The sequence below is a fragment of the Rhamphochromis longiceps genome, linkage group LG23 (genome assembly GCF_057381845.1).
Source record: "Rhamphochromis longiceps isolate RC_006_pf linkage group LG23, R_longiceps_female_GT1.1, whole genome shotgun sequence".
NCBI lineage: Eukaryota > Metazoa > Chordata > Actinopteri > Cichliformes > Cichlidae > Rhamphochromis > Rhamphochromis longiceps.
This window is the reverse complement of record NC_140578.1, coordinates 23,334,237-23,351,527: the sequence shown is the minus strand read 5'-3', so window position 1 is coordinate 23,351,527 and position 17,291 is coordinate 23,334,237. Positions and strand designations below refer to the sequence as shown.

Genomic DNA, 17,291 nt, shown 5'->3' with positions numbered 1-17,291 from the left:
ATGAGCCAACTGCGCCCGGCGGCAAAAATCGCCGCCAAATATAGAACAATTTGACATTCTGTGTTAAACGTAATTATAGTAATTGGCACGAGCGGTAGTCAAAACAGTATTCCAGTGAAAAACGCTCACTGGCGACGTCTTGCATCCAGTTGGCGCTGGTGTGGAATTATATGATATCTGAACTGCATTCAAGCGCACATGAATGCAATCTGTAATGTACTCTGTGTGTGTTTTTATGCCTGTGTTTAGGCTGACATATTCCACTCTAAATTTGTCATGTGCATTTCAACCACAATGGATGCGAGATCCATCACGTCGTAAACTTTTACCAGCTGTGTAAACTGGCCCCGAAATAGTCAGACAGAGTCCAACCTGACGGCTGTTAGAGTCAGGGAGTTTATCTCAAGCCCATCTCTCGCAGAAGGCTCTAGTTTGGTATGCAAAGAGCCATGTTAACACATTAATTACGATGTTTTCATTTTTCCCTCCACATGTTCTCATGAATGTCGTCCAAACGGGTCAAAACGCAGGCACGCGGTCCCTAAACGCCTCATTTTAAAGGGTAATTCCATTTTATAACAAGCCGGGTCTTATTTTCCCAGTTATGGACGTTGTTTCGAGTGGTTATGATAACATTAACAAAGTTTTACAGGGGCTAGAAACCTGAGCAGGCAAACAATCAGCCAACAGTTTGGACAGCGATGCAGCCAAATTATCAAAACCATACTGAAAGCATGTAATCCGTCACAGTGGGAAGACACGAATAGAACAGACAAGCCAGAGCTTTCCACATAAATCAGGATAATCTGGGTTTTGTTTATAACCTGTCAGATTGTTTGTGTTTATTGCCCATAGACTGTATATAAAAGATGTATGTGGCCACAGTGACATCACCCTTTTGTTTGTGGACTTTTGGATTCTAGATCTACACCATTACAGCTGTCACCATCTTGAAATTTTTGACCTAGAAGAAAGCATGACAAGCTCACTAATGGTTAGCTTAATGCGAGCAGCCCTAATAACACATTAATGCTGCTCGCAGGTACCCCCAATATAGCTGCAGAAGATTAGCACGCTGTAATCCGGTTTATTTTAATATGGGACCCTTAGAGTGAGCCTCAAGTGGCCACTTGACGAACTGCAGTTTTACACACTTCCATGTTTGCTTAGATTTTCAGCCCTGGATATTTTGCTTCCTGCCGTCCTTTAAATGAGCTAAAAACATTTTCATTGAGGCAGAAAAGTGAATGATTCTCTTTGGACTCGAAGCCCCAACTTTATATATTTCACACTTGATGCGTTTGTCTTCTACATCCTGATCTTGTGATGAAAGCATAAGCTGACAGCTGACCGTGTGCACACGTTCTACCTCCGCTGAAACCCGTGTGGGGTGTGGGCCTCCAGTTTCTCCTGCTGATTGCAATCACCTGATAGTGGTGATGACTTACTAAACAAGGGAATCCCACCAAGCACCAGTGGAGATACCCAAACCACCTGATTTGGGTATCTGATAGCCCCAGTTGCAAGTGCACTTCTCTTCAGTACACAAAATGCAACGAGAGTAAGGTGGTCATGTAGTCTGATCATGTCAAAAAGCAGTACTTTAAAGTGGATTTAATACAGTTACAATGCTTGTATTAAACATGGTCAAGTGTTCAAATATTGAGCGTAGTTTGTGAGTCACAGGCGCAGGCTTCAAACAAACTCAGTTTCAGACAGGTTTTTTTTTTCTACTCTTGGCTTCAAATGAGCAGTTAGCCCTAGCACAGTCATCACAGAAGCCCCACCCACCTGCTGTTTAATCTCTGTTTGTAAAGCGGGACCAGTCAGGATGAAGTTTTCATAAAGGAAGGAGCTGGTTTCAGACAGTGGCTTTGTGTAAGATAAATAAAGCTTATTTTGAACTATAAATCATATAATGCAGCTCTAGTAGAGTCCACTTAAAGCTTAAACAGTGATTTAACATCTAGTTTGTGATGAAAATCTTGGCTTACATGCCTCGTTTGTGCACCTGCTTTGTTACATTCTTAACTCGCACTACCTGCCATCCACCCACACACCTCACAGATCACGTCTTTCCTTTTCACATGCATTTCCTTCAGCGTCAAACGCCGCCCCGTCTCTGAGATAAGACAGACAGCGCGGCGCAGAGCGAACATAACACCCGCCCCGCCGCATTCACAGCAGATCAACCCTGTTTCCTCTGCTCAGTCTCCTGAGCTCAGACGCTGTGTAAACCCTCCGTGTGCACCCGCTCTTTCTCTAGCGTCGCAGCGGCGGTGGCGTGCATGCATGCAAAGACACGACCTGTCAGGGCCGAGAGAGGATCAATCACAGCTTGAGCTGACATGTTGTGGAGCCCTGCGCTTTGAACTACATTGTGGGAGGCAGACGTTTAGCCCGTGTTTTCATCACTGTTATCACGGCTCTTCCATACAGGTGGTTTAATCCACTGTACATTGTTTGCTGCTAAGCACATAATGAAAGAGGGAGAAGCGCTGTCTCCTGTATTTTGGTTTCCTCTTTCCCTCGCGGTACTGTACACCACTATCAAGTGCGTTTAATCTGTCCTCTTAAACACCACATACTGGTTCAGCTTTTTCCCTGCAGAAGTTACTCACTTTGACATAAACACATGCATCCTGATGCATAAAAGATGCATAAATATAAACCATCTCTCTAGTATTGTCATCGAGGCTTATGGGGGAGCTAAACATTTCAATCGTTCTCAGCCACAACTGTACACAGAGTGGCCAGGAGGGATGCATAAATGTTTGGATGAGAGCAGAGCTGCCATGCATTTATGTATTAGCGTCTGCACTCCCGCTGGGTTAAGAGCCCTGATACGCACGCAATCCCCATGGCCCACATAGGGCGCCCTCTTCAGAGGGATCCTGACTCCGGACCGGTCATTCCCATCCTTAATCCTTCTACAGCTGTGTTATGTAACCTTCTCTGTACCGATCCACCCAAAAAAATCAACCCAGTCCCAAACCCTAGTGCGGGACAATAGGCTTACTGATGTGTTTGATAAGTTACAACATCCAAGCCAGCCTGACAGGAAAACAGAGTTACAACTGCCAAGAGAGTAAACTCGAGATGGGGTGTGAAATGCATTTGCACAACTCTAATTTCTCATGTTCTGCATGGATTCCCTGACATTGTCATGGAGAAAATGAACTTGAAAAAGTCCCACTTCATTATGTGTAATTAAAAAGTCCTGTACCAACAAAGGCAACGTATCATTAAAGCATCATTTCCTTAAGACTTTAATGCAGGAATTCCTTTCTGCAGTCGAACCCCAAATGCCGAGATGGCATCAAAATCAGCGTCGGTGTAAACACTTTCATCTGCACGGGCGTCTGAGGGGGTGGGGCTTGCACATCTGTGACCGTTCAATTGGTCCCAATGCATTAGGCAGGTTCAATCAATCACCACGAAGCACTGTGGTGGATGGCGAGGAGTGGCCTGACCCGCGGCGATCCCCCGTTTCCCAGCCACAGCTGGTTCCTGACCTCCTGTCGCTCGTCACGGACCCCCGTCTGCAGTGAAGGGCAGCGGAAAAACATGAGCCACATGTCAGCACCTCTCACACCCAGCCAGCCAGCCAGCCAGCCAGCCAGACAACCCGGCACAATGAGCCTTACCTCACCACCGAAGACCATCAATTATTGACGAGGTGAAATGTGATGAGGTTCTGCTGTGAGCACACAAAGAACACATGCCTTTTCAGGCTGCCATGTGGCCTAATAACGTCTTTATTTTCCAAAAAGACACGTTTCTAATCAGCAACATAGTCCTTGTTTGATGTTGTGGAGCAATAATCTGCATTAGACACTCAGAAACACTGTTAGTCTGACCAAGTATGTATGATAAATGCCTCCCTGTGATGTGAATCTGGACAACAGTGTGCTTGACAAACACTAAGAATGTGGGTCATCTCAACACCCATACATAACTTCATCATCATGACTCATACTTAGTTTTAATTTAGGAGTTGCGTACTGGACTTTGTTTGGACACGTGTGTGCTACACTGAGCAATGTAGTTAGGCGAGTTGAGATGATCACGATTAGCAAGATTAATCCAAAGTCAATAACAGGTTGAGCGCTCCGAGTTGTTTATGCTTTTCCCTCCGAGATAACATCTAGCCCTCGGTACTTCAAAGGAGTCTGACAGAATACACCGGGAAGCTTTGTTTTCTTTTTTTTCCCCTCCGACTCTAAGCATTGACATAATCTTGGAGCGTGTGATTGATGGCGGCAATCTCTGTGAACTAGACTGTGTGAAAATTTTTTTGCCTTTCCCACTTAAAAGAACTTCAGGGAATTCTTCAAAACCTCAAAAAGTCATTGCTTCTTTTATCCTATTAAGTGTCTATGTAGAAAAATTGGCACATTCAGTGGATAAGTTCTTGAGTTGTGGTCTAAAATGTGGCTTTTGGAGACACTTTGACAAGCAAAATCTCATTAATTCTTCTGTGTCTCCTCAGCTTCCATCCTTAAAACAGTAGAGTCAAGTCATGTTAAACAGACCACACTCCTACCTAAAGTAATAGGAAGGGTTTCAGCTTTGATTTCAGTGGACATAAAGGACATAAAACCTGCGTTTAGATATTCATCAGGACAAACAGCTTTTACAAAAAGCCTAAAACTTTTCATATATCTCAATCAATCAATCAAAATTGTCAAAGTGATTAATGTCTCATATTGCCAGAACTCTTTCAAATGCTAAATTCCACTACAGATACGGTGAGTCAAGAAAAACTGCAAGCACTCCTAAAGAGCAGATATGCCTGCCACTACTCTGTTCAGACTGTTTGCCGAACTGGCAGATAAGTTTCCGAGTTTGGCTGTTTCTAAAGAAGGCAACTGGGTCTTTGGGGACAGGCGAGACGCTACCAAGTGCAACATTTGTAAATCACCAACAAAACTAAACAACACATATCACCGCTATCACACGCTATTTTGCCCCTCTGGCCATACGAGTGTTTAGGCATAGGAAAAAAGTGGTTGTATGAGTGTGTGCTTGAATGAACGAATCTTGTAGTTAGAAAGCACTTTGAATGCTTAAACAGAGTAAAAAAAAACGCTACATAAGTACCAGTCCATTCACTATCATCGTTGGTGTTGCAGAAATATGTGGAAAATGCCTTCTGTTTTCATCTCATTTCCCTCAAGATGGCGCCGAGTATGGCAGCCTCGTCGCGAGCTCCCCCAAGCAACGGCTTTCTTCTGTGTTTAATTTTACTTTTCCTTTATTTTTTCACGAGCAGCACTTGTCTCCTTGTGTACGACCGACAAACCTTACTGGACATAAAAGACGGTCTTTCTTATAACTTTCCGGAGTTCAAGTTTTGCAACACGGACGCTCCGTTTGCAGACCCCCCATTCATCTCACCTGAGACGCCTTTGTTCTCTGGCCCTGGAGGCCGCAAACGCCGACGCAGAGGGAGAAGATCTGGCGTTCTGGTTCGACTGAGACGGCGCACTTACAGACCACCGTTACCCAGTTTATTACTGGCTAATGTGCAGTCTCTGGAGAACAAGCTGTGCGAGCTTCGGGCACGGATCTCATTCCAGTGAGAGATGCGGGACTGCTGCGTGATCTGCCTCACAGAAACCTGGCTATCGGACAAAGTACCGGACTCCGCAATACAACTGCCGGGGTTCTCTGTGCACCGCGCGGACAGGTCACAGGATCTTACTGGGAAAAGCAGAGGCGGTGGTGTGTGTTTCATGATCAATAACAGCTGGTGTGATTATGCGAACGTGCACCCGGTCAAATCCTTCTGCTCACCGGACCTGGAGTACCTGATGATTAAGTGCCGGCCATTCTGGCTACCGAGGGAATTTACAGCAGTGATTATTACGGCTGTTTACATTCCCCCACAAGCCGACACTGACCGTGCACTCAGGGAACTGTACAGCGCGATCAGCAGCGAGGAAACCGCACACCCAGAGGCAGCGTTTATCACGACCGGGGACTTTAATAAGGGAAACCTGAAGAAAGTCTCACCAAAACTCCATCAACACATCCTTTTCAACACACGTGGAAACCGGCTACTCGACCACTGTTACACCTCTTTCCGGGATGCGTACAAAGCCCTCCCCCGCGCCCCATTCGGCCAATCAGATCACTGCTCCATCCTGCTCCTGCCCGCCTACAGGCAGAAGCTGAAACAGGAAGCTCCAACCCGGAGGGCGGTGCACTGTTGGACGGACCAATCGGAGTCTGCGCTGCGGGACTGTTTTGATCACGCGGACTGGGAAATGTTTCACGTGGCCGCCAGAGACATTGATGAATACACAGACTCAGTCTGTGGATTTATCAGGAAATGCGTGGAAGATGTCGTCCCATCCAGAACAGTCAAATCCTTCCCAAATCAAAAACCCTGGATTAACGGAGATGTTCGCGCGGCACTGGCGGCACGGAACACCGCCTTTGCCTCCGCGAACACATCGGACTACAAACACGCACATTACCAACTCCGGAAGACGATCAAAGCAGCCAAACGTGAGTACAGGGACAGGGTGGAGCAACAGTTTGACAACCCTCGGAGTATGTGGCAGGGACTAAACACGATCACAGACTTTAGAGGGAAAACCAGCACACCGCAGACCACGGCCTCTCTGTGTGAGGATCTAAACGTATTCTACCCTAGATTCGACGCAGCGAACACCATGAGACCGGACAGTGTGCGCACCGCGGATGACGTCAGTGCGCACACTGTGTCTGAGGAGGATGTGCGGAAGTGCTTCAGGAAGGTGAACGCACGCAAAGCTACTGGTCCGGACGGGATTCCCGGCCGCGTCCTCAGGTCATGCGCGGCTCAGCTGGCTGGAGTGTTCACGCACATCTTCAACCTTTCCCTCTCTCTGTCTGTAGTCCCAGCCTGCTTCAAAATGGCCACCATCGTCCCTGTACCCAAATCCTCCACCATCTCCTCATTGAACGACTGGCGACCTGTAGCCCTGACCCCCATCGTAAGCAAATGCTTCGAGAAGCTGGTCAGGGACTTCATCTGCTCTGCACTACCCGACTCACTGGACCCTCTACAGTTTGCATACCGCCACAACAGGTCCACTGATGATGCCATAGCCCTGACACTACACACTGCCCTGTCACACCTGGAGAAGAGAGACACGTATGTGAGGATGCTGTTTGTAGATTACAGCTCAGCATTCAATACCATCGTTCCCTCGAAGCTGGACAGGAAACTGCAGGATCTAGGACTGAGCAGCTCCCTCTGCAGCTGGATCCTTAGCTTCCTGTCTGACAGACGCCAGGTGGTCAGACTGGGCAGCATCACCTCATCCCCCATCACACTGAACACTGGTGCTCCACAGGGGTGTGTACTGAGCCCTCTCCTGTACTCACTCTACACCTACGACTGCACAGCCACTAACAGCTCCAACATCATTGTGAAGTTTGCGGACGACACTACAGTGGTGGGTCTTATCACCAACGGTGATGAGACGGCTTACAGGCAGGAGGTCAGCGCCCTGACCCACTGGTGTCAAGACAACCATCTCACCCTCAACGTCGCAAAGACAAAGGAGTTGATAGTGGACTTCCGGAGGTGCAGAGAAGTACACACCCCCATCACCATCAACGGCGCTGCTGTGGAGAGAGTGAGCAGCTTCCGGTTCCTTGGTGCACATCTGGCTGAGGATCTTACGTGGTCAGTACACACAAACAAAACAGTGAAGAAGGCGCAGCAGCGCCTCTTCTTTCTCAGGAGACTGAAAAGATTCGGCATGAGCCCCCGCATCCTCAGGACCTTCTATCGCTGTGCCATTGAGAGCATCCTCACTGGATGCATCACCACCTGGTATGGCAACAGCACCGCCTACAACTGCAAAGCTCTCCAGCGAGTAGTGCGGTGCTCTGAACGGATAATTGGAGGTGAGCTTCCCTCCCTCCAAGACATCTACAGGAAGCGCTGCCTGAGGAAAGCGGGGAGGATCATCAAGGACTCCAGTCACCCCAGCCATAAACTGTTCAGACTGCTTCCATCAGGAAGGAGGTTCTGCAGCATCCGGTCCCGAACCAGCAGACTGAGAGACAGCTTTTTCCATCAGGCCATCAGACTGCTGAACACGTCATAGACACCTCACCTTTACTACTGGAACTTCAACATTATGCACTCCACACTGTATATAAATGCCACTTGTTTTGCACATATTCAACTCTGTATATTTTATATATTTTATTATTATTATTATTATTTTATTTATTTATTTTTTTACTATTTAATTTGTAAAAATGTGTATACACACACACACACACACACACACACACACACACACACGTAGGAAAATATTTAGTATACACATCCAGAAATGCATACACTATTATATATTGTACATATATTTATTAGTTTCAGGTTGGCCATTCTTGTATTTTGCTCGTTTGTGTTGTTGTGTTTGCACATCTCTGTTGCTTGTGGGGCTCGCACACAAGAATTTCACTCGCATGTGCTGTGCCAGTGTGCCTGCACATGTGATGTGACAATAAAAGTGATTTGATTTGATCTGATTACATTTGTGCCAAATTTGATGGTGTTTTTAGGGTGTTTAAGACATACAGTATCACAAATATGTATGGGGTGGAATAGCTTAATGCCTCTGGCAACAGCTGCCACCTGAAGAGGCATGAAACTCTTCAAAGAATTCTGCAAAAATCTTCAAAATCAGAGTGAAGACGCTGATTTAAATGCACTGTTTAGTGGGCCAGAACTTCTCCAAAACTTATGAAGTAACAAAGATCAGACATAAGGAATCCTCTGAGAGAAATGCATTTGCCAAGCGTGGATTACCCCTGCTTGGCTGTCTGTCTGTCTACCTAAATGTTTTCTTATTCTGCGAGCAGGGCCTGACCTCAATTGTTTCCAAGCCACAGATGCATTCCTGCCCAGACGAAACGAAACATTGCGGATGAGCAGATGTGCTTTAAAAATGGCTGCAGCACCCGCCCGCCTGCCTTTCTTGTCTGTCGGGAGGGTTTACTCACCAGCGTGGCTCATGAAGAATGAGGATGGGGCTAGACATGATCACACGGAGGGGCAATCTTAAGCACATGGCTGAGCACACATGTACAAACACACTTGCAAAGATATGCAAAGACATGCACACACACACATTTACAGACAACTTTGAATCTTTCATGTGCAATTCATAAATGAGAGATGACTCCAAACTGGAAAGGTGCTGTTGCTGTACCTTAGCAAACACAGTTGAGGGGATATGTGGAAATGGGGCAAGAGAAGGAAAACAGAGCTTATCAAAAAGCATTCCCAGCCACATACTCACACTCCAACAGGTTGTAATCTTGTGTTTGCTTAAAATTTTCCCCAGTGATGGCTGTCTAACTTATGTCGCACCCTCTGACACATAATTGAGTTTAAGTGAGGCACATTTCACAAAAGACTGCAATTACCTCATGATATAGGAGTTCTCCTGTTTTTTGTGAAATGGATTCGGACAAGATAAACAAAACCAGTTTTTTATTTTTTCGTCCCTGAGAAATTATTATACTTCTCCAGAGATGAACACAAAACATCTCTGCAGATCTATACAGGCTCTGTACGCTTGAGATGAAGCCCAACTGTGTCTAAAGGCCAAGAATGTCTCAGCGTGTGCCAAGACGCCACGCTTAAAGGCAGCAATAAAAGCCTGCTATCATAGACAGAAGCAGGATGAAATGAATTGAAAAATTGGCGATGTGGTGAAGAGTGACGACAATCAAGAGACTAAGTTGGCTATTTTACTTCCTCACCTGACCGAAGTGGTATGAAATGGGTGGGTTTGTGTTGAAAAGCTACAGAAATATTTGTGACACTAAGAGGGCGACGTGTGGGAGGATTTTAGGCGCTGTTTGATCTTCTAATAAGTGTTCCTTTTGAGGCATGCTGATGTCTTTGTCTGGGTATTTACAGGTGACCTGGGTGGAAAATGAGATGATGCTGAGCAATCTGCTATGAAGCTGAACCTGATCGGTTACTGTGATAGTCTTTCCATCAACAGAGAGTTTTTACAAGACTCTCAAATGTTTTTCCATCCTTTTAGACATGTAGGTATGTGTACTGCTGATGCCTTCATCGGTCTGATAAAGTGACACTGTCATTCAGACATAGGTCCTATTACGTAAATTGTTCTTTAAATACTTTAAGACATCTTTAAGACTACAAACATATACCTTGTATTCATTAAACGTTCATAGGATGAGAAAAGGTGATCTGGGTGACTGTAACAACTGGCGGGGCATCACGTTGCTGTCGGTACCCGGGAAAGTGTTTTGCCTCGCTCTTTTGAATCGGCTACAACACGCAGTGAACGAACGATTGCGAGAAAAGCAGGCTGGGTTTCGGGGGGCCGGTCATGCGTCGAGGAAATCTTCACCCTCCGCATGATCATTGAACAAACATTGGAATACCAAAGGAAGATTTCTAGTAATTTCATTGCCTTCGAGAAGGCTTTTGACAGCGTCCACCGGCTGACTCTATGGGCTATCCTACGCCACTATGGAGTCCCTCAGCAGTTTTTAGATGCCTTTCGTTGTCTCTACTCCAACTCCCGTTGCTGCGTCCGGACGGATGACAGCTGCACAGATTTCTTCAAGATCAATACTGGCGTCCGACAAGGATGCGTGCTATCCCCTTTCCTCTTCCTGTTGGTAATTGACTTCATCATGTGACGATCAGTTGACCAAGCTGGCATTGGTGTGCCCTGGCACGAAGCGCGTAATCTCACTGACTTGGACTTCGCAGATGACATCGCCCTGCTGGGCTCGACTCAGGAAGACCTCCAAAAGTTGACCGCGGCCCTGCAGAGGGAGGCGACGAAAGTTGGATTAAGAATCAGCGTCAAAAAAACCAAGGTACTCCGAGTTGGCTATGCACGTGCCCGCATTCCTGTCATGATAAACCAACAACGTGCTGAAGAGGTGGAGAATTTTACATATCTTGGCAGCATCATCTCGAATGATGGGGTCTCTGATCGGGATGTCGACGCCAGAGTAGGGAAGGCAGTTGGTGTCCTGCGACGTCTCCAACCTATTTGGAACTCGACCTCCCTGAATGTAAGGGTCAAGATCAGACTACTGAACTCTATCGTCTTCCCTACTGCACTTTATGCTAGTGAAACCTGGCGCTCAACAAGTGCAATTATTCAACACCTGAACGTGCTTCAACAACGTGGCCTGCGGCGAATCCTGAGAATTTCCTACCGGGACCGAATAACAAATGAGGAGGTCCTACGAAGAGCAGGCACCCGCCCATTAGCCGATGTTGTTGCAGAAAGGCGCTTCCGCTTTGCGGGCCATATTTTACGCCTACCCCCTCATCGCCCAGCTAAGATTGCCATGACATGGCGTCCACGCACTGGCAAGCTAAAGCAAGGCCGACCAAAGACCACATGGCGTCGAACATTCATGGACGATCTGAGAACTGTCGACATTGCCTGGGACGAAGCTGAAGCAGTTGCTGCTGACCGACATCGATGGAGATCACTAGCTGCCCGATGCGCCGCCTGGCGTAGGAGGAACTAAGTCTAAGTAAGTCATAGGATGAGATGCCATCATATTAACAGAAAGGAACAACTTGTTTCATTGCTGGAAAGTTTTCACTTCCAGTCAGTTTTCACTCAAATTATTGAAGTCAAAAGTCTCAAAATCCTCCTCCAATGAGCCATTTCAGCTTTCAAAAGCTGATTGAAGTTTCTGGTTCATAGAACTAACTTACTCCCCTTATCACGTTCATGGCAAGGTGCCTAAAGTGCTCCTTTAGACATGATAGAGACATGTTTGGAATGAGATAGTAATAGAAAGGAGTCTGAAAAGGACATTATTTTGGCAGATACAGAAGCTTGTTCAAACATCTGCTTATTTGATCACGTTAGATGCCAAAAAATATCTCCGTGAACCCTTCGTTTGTTCTCAAATTATTGTAAGAAAGTCTTAAAAAAGCAATTATGATCTAGGCCAAACTACATGCAACATATACATACGTGGTTGGAGCGTAACGGGGTGACAACAGGGAACCGCACCTCTCACTCCATGACAGCTGAGGTAGGCTCCCCTGTGACCTATGAACTGGATGTTAAGAAAATGGATGGATGGAAAGTAGATCTCACAGTAGCAGGTAGCCATAGTTTTGCACATGGCTACTGTGAGATGTACTTTGTTGAAAGTGACAAGTAAAGGTCACTAGAACTCAGTAGTATTACATCTTCAATTGAAAAGTGAGCATGGTGCACATTTAGGCACAAAGCAACATTTTCAGAAGACTTCAGATTAATATAATCATTAAGGATGTTTTTCTGAAAGACGCACGAACATGTTCAAATTACCATCAGAAGGTTTTAATAACACCACTCCAGTGAGCCTTTCCACACAGGCTTCTCAGCTTTAAAAGTCCAGTAACCCTGAACAGTGCATTACTGCCAGAAGATGCAAATGCTAATGTAGCACTTTTTGCATGTTCAGTGCTATAAATGCATCCACATACATATAACCAAGTCACACATTTCATCCATTGTTCTGTATTTCACACCCCGGCTAGCCTGCATTGAGGTAATTGGGGAACAGAGACTCATGTGTACTACTGTACTACAATGCTAGAAGGTTCTGCTGACTCATGGAGACCATGCAGAGGCTACAGGGTATTTTACAACAGCTGTCAACACAACAGTAGCCCTTTACAGAAGCGGACAAACGGCCACTGCATATACAATAAAGACAAAGGTGCTGCAAACAAGACGCATTTGAGCCAAGGGTCAGCCATCTCTACTGCAATCCACCTCTGCGGGCACACATATGTGTCCTCAGTGTTCCTGGGCAGTTCATAACTCAGACGCCCTCTACAGGAAAGGGCAGAGCAGGCTGTACCTGCTGCGGAGACTCAGGTCGTTTGGAGTGGAGGGCCCACTCCTGAAGAAATTCTATGACTCTGTTGTGGCTTCTGCTATCTTTTATGGCGTGGTCTGCTGGGGCGGCAGCATCTCTGCTGGGGACAGGAAGAGACTGAACAGGGTGATCCGAAGGGCCAGCTCTGTTCTAGGATGCCCTCTGGACCCAGTGGAGGTGGTGAGTGACAGGAGAACGGCGGCTAAGCTGTCATCCCTGATGGACAACATCTCCCACCCCATGCAGCAGACTGTGACAGCACTGAGCAGCTCCTTCAGTGGGAGACTGCGGCACCCACGGTGTGGGACGGAGAGATTTCGCAGGTCTTTCCTCCCCACTGCTGTCAGACTCCATAATAAAGACTTTAACTGATCAAGCACACACATCCATACATATGCAATAATACTAAGTGCAATAATCCTTTCTGTCATCGTTGTATTTTTACTCAGTTGTATATAGTATTTGTATTTGTATTCTATTTTTATCTTATTGTATATTTATTTTATTTTATTCTACTGTATATAGTATTTTATTTTATTCTATTCTGTACAGTTGTGTACTGTATTTATTCTTATTGTATTCTAATTTTTGCCTCATAACTTTTGCACTGTCCACTTCCTGCTGTGACAAAACAAATTTCCCACGTGTGGGACTAATAAAGGTTATCTTATCTTATCTTATCTTATCTGTTGCAAAAGCCATGGCATTAATATAACTATTCTCCATGTGTGATGCAGGCAGTTTTTCATGCGTTTAGTTGCATCGCTTTACTTAGAGTCACTTTGCACTGTAGCTTCCATCTTTAAGTATGTCTGGTCCCAGTAATTCTCTTTTACGTGTTCACAAAATTGCCATAGCGCTCCTGTTCTTGCCCTCTGGCATGTTGGTAACCAAGCAGTTAAAAGCATCTGCACGCTGCCGTAATTCACTCTAAGTAAAGACTGTCACCAAACGGCTAAAATACAACAAGAGAAGTGTTTGGAAAAGAGTTTTACAGCTTCAAAAGGTGAGCTTCTCCAGCAGCCTCTCTCCATTTCCTTTCCAGCTGCGCCAACACCTTCAGCCTCTGGACACGGTCCCGCATGTTTCTCTCACTATTATCCGACGATTTACAGCCAAGATAGAGGGGAGCTGAAGTTTGTTGACATTCCCCGCCCCCGTGCAACCTCAAATACGACACTGACCCCCTTTTCCAACCTCATAAACGGCTCACTCCGTTGAAAGCGTCACCGTGACGAGGAGAGAAATATGAAACAAGTGGGAGCGCTGGCAAATCAGGCTTAGACCGCTTTGAGCGAGAAAACTTGTGAGGTGCGTGCACGCACTGTGAAAGTGTGTCAGCCTGTGTAAAGTAAACAAGGACAACACCATATTATCTTGTAAACTGTTGGCATGCAGTGCTATGACCTAAAAAACAAATCCAATTTGGGGATTTGCTCCCCCCCCCCCTTCCAACACTAAGACTTATCAATAAAAGCCCTTACAAAGGAAAAAATTTGCAAGCCAAGAAGCTTTCTGTACAGAGGCAATATTTTAAGCCAGTTTTGACTGGAAAACAGGCAGTTTAAATGCAAAAAAAAAAACCCAACCCAGAAGTTTTCACACCTTTTTGAACTCAAATGGAGCAAGTTCATCTGTTTAGAAACCACAAAAATGCTCCAGCTCTAATGACATCACTTAACAGTCAGCGAGGGTGTCTGGGCAATGCTTTGTCTCCAGGCAAAACAGTCAGCTCATGCAATAGACCATTGATAGCTAGCAAATAAAAGCCTTTTATTGGTTATAAATTGTGTCAGACCATTAAACTTTATATTTTTCCCGAGTGACATTGCTCTAACTTGAGCCAACGGGGAGACAGAGGAGGATAGAAAAAGAAAAAAAGACATCTGATAATCCAATTGTTCTGCATTTCCAACTTGTTAACATCCAAAGCATGAGACTTCAGTTGGAATTAAATGTGTTGTGGCTGCATGCATCCAAAAAAATAGCTGCGTCGCAAAATGTCAGGATTCTTTACCAAGCTTCTTTTTTTTTTTTCAGATGATGTATTGGCAAAAACAGGTTTGTATTAGCCTGACGGAGCTCTGCATACTGTTTTTAGGGATCCTATGTGCAGTTTGAGGGGGATAGGGGGGGAGGAATGCATTCAAAGCAGCCTTAATTGAGCTGGATGGCCTGCAGTCACAGAAGCAGAGTGTCTCAACAAGACTCAAGCGGGCGAGATCCTGAAATGTGCCTCACACGTATACATCATTAAACTGGCTTACGGCTCCACGGTGCCGATCAGCGCTGCAAAGACTCTGGGAATTATATGGGAAAGTTTGTCTGGAAGGAGCCCTCAACCCCCTCCCTCCTTCAAAATGAAAGTCCTCTGGCTGTCAATGAAGGGGAAGTGCTCCCATGCTGAGGCCCACTGGGCCAGCCATTGAACAGAGGGACATTCCTCAGTAATTCTGTTTGACCTGAGCCCAGAGTGGTAGCTGCGGGTCACCGAATACAGAGCGCCACATACGGGGAGGAGACCAAAGGGGAGGAGGAAAAGTTGGGAAAATCGGATGCACAGGAGTGAGAGTGAGGCAGACTGGTGGAAAGAAAATACAGTCGTCTTTTCCCAGCCTTTGTTTGACAAGTAAACACTCAGGTTATGTCATCTGTCAAGACTGTCCTCCAACAGCAATCCCGTAGGCTGTTTCATAAGCTGTCAACGTGACCTGAAAATGTGTTCAAGATGCAAACAACCTCTGGTGGTGCTGCGAAGAAGTGCCAGGTCAAAGTGGTCAAAAGTGCTTGGTATGAAAGCTGCTGGACTTCTTTGAGGTTCTTGAAGATTTTGAGGAATCCAGATATTTGACCTGCAGCTGAAGGCTGTTGTAGTAGATGCATCAAGTTCAGATAAGCAACAAATACTTTATTTTAACCCAAACCATCATTTTCTTCTATGAATAACCTATAATAGCCTCTGAAAACACCCCAAACTGAAAAATGGGCCCACACAGGACTCAAGACTCAGTTTCCTGGTTAAAAGTTGTCTGTTTTTGGCATCTGTGGTACACTCTGTTGATCTGTTTACAGAAATCAAATAAATTCTGCCCACATGTGAAGCTGTAAAGGTGCATCAGTCCTTTTCAATCTGCTAGCAAAAACTGGAAAACAGCCCAAAATCTGCAGTGTGGTGGGACTACTGCTGCACTACAAACAGGGCAAAGAAACCATAGATTTTTTTCGCAGCTAACTATGCAAATAATCCTCAAATATAGCAAACTCTAACACGCTTGTCCAGCATATTGTAGGGTTGACTGTTTTCCCCTTCAGTGGGGATGGTTGTCACGTTCCAGGAAGGCTTATGTGGGTCGTTTAGGCTCAGCATCCAGCATCCAAACCACTGCAGCACTCACTGTTTACTCCAACCAACGAACTTATGGCAAAACTTCCACCAGCACGTGATGAACTCCTTTTGACCGTTAAATCAAAGCTGGCTAAATGTAGGACACACGATGCAGTAATGAAGTAAGTGTGTCATAAAAGAGTGTGGCACCGGGGGCAAACGGGGGGCGGATGATAATAATGGTTGCACTGTGGCATGGCTGGGATGGAGAGAATTACAGTTTTAATTCTATAAAATCAAATCCCTCCACTTGGCAATCCTCTTATCCAGTAATCCCCAGGTAGGTTTCAGAGAGGGCAACAGGCTCAAACTGCCCACTGTGGCAACACATCTGCCTCCCCCGTGGTCGGTGGGGTTGATATCAATGACTGCTCCTGTGCTCCCCGATAAACGCTCTAAACTGAAACCAGACCAAACAGCTGACACATGTCCACCCTCAATTTGTCTCCGTTTCCATCCCTTCCAATAACTTCTTCTTGGTGGCCTTCTGAGAACCAGCCAGCAGCAGGATTTAGGGGTAAATAAATCAAGGTTGGTTCGCGTAGGTGCTTCTGACGTCTGCAATACTGGTGCTACCTTTTTTGCGGTGGAAACTGGGCGTCAGGAACGTGCTGGTGCAAAAGAAATCATAAACAAATAGCAGATAACATGGTGTGTGTGTGTGTGTGTGTGTGTGTGTGTGTGTGTGTGTGTGTGTGTGTGTGTGTGTGTGTGTGTGTGTGTGTGTGTGTGTGTGTGTGTCGGGGGGATCAGTGTCAAGTATGAAGCTGAGTTTTTAGGGCTTTGTTTGGCCGCTCGCTGCTGAATACCTCAGTATATACCTAAGTGCCTCATATACTGGGGTACTGCTGCAACCGTAATGTGCTTTAAGTACCTTTTAATCTGCTGTTTGTTACCCTTCACATGGATTGCCTACATTCATTGGCATTCCCAGCTGTAAAGCATCCACTCCATGCCAGATGCTATTTTTTGCTCTTGTGATGGGAAGCACCAGTTCCCA

The 17,291-nt window shown here is 45.8% G+C and overlaps 1 protein-coding gene across 8 annotated transcripts in view; it reads right to left on the bottom strand.

Moving 5' to 3' along the window:
• LOC146641961 (nck-associated protein 5-like) overlaps positions 1-17,291 on the bottom strand; it is a 188,676-nt gene that overhangs the window by 94,742 nt on the left and 76,643 nt on the right. For 2 of the 8 annotated variants that reach the window (XM_085397953.1, XM_085397955.1), the window contains exon 2: positions 10,201-10,827. The exons of the other annotated variants lie outside the window; for them this stretch is intronic. In XM_085397953.1, coding sequence (XP_085254079.1) covers positions 10,201-10,211 — 11 coding nt within the window. In that variant the 5' untranslated portion in view covers positions 10,212-10,827. The remainder of the gene's footprint in view (positions 1-10,200; positions 10,828-17,291) is intronic. 8 annotated transcript variants of the gene reach the window in all.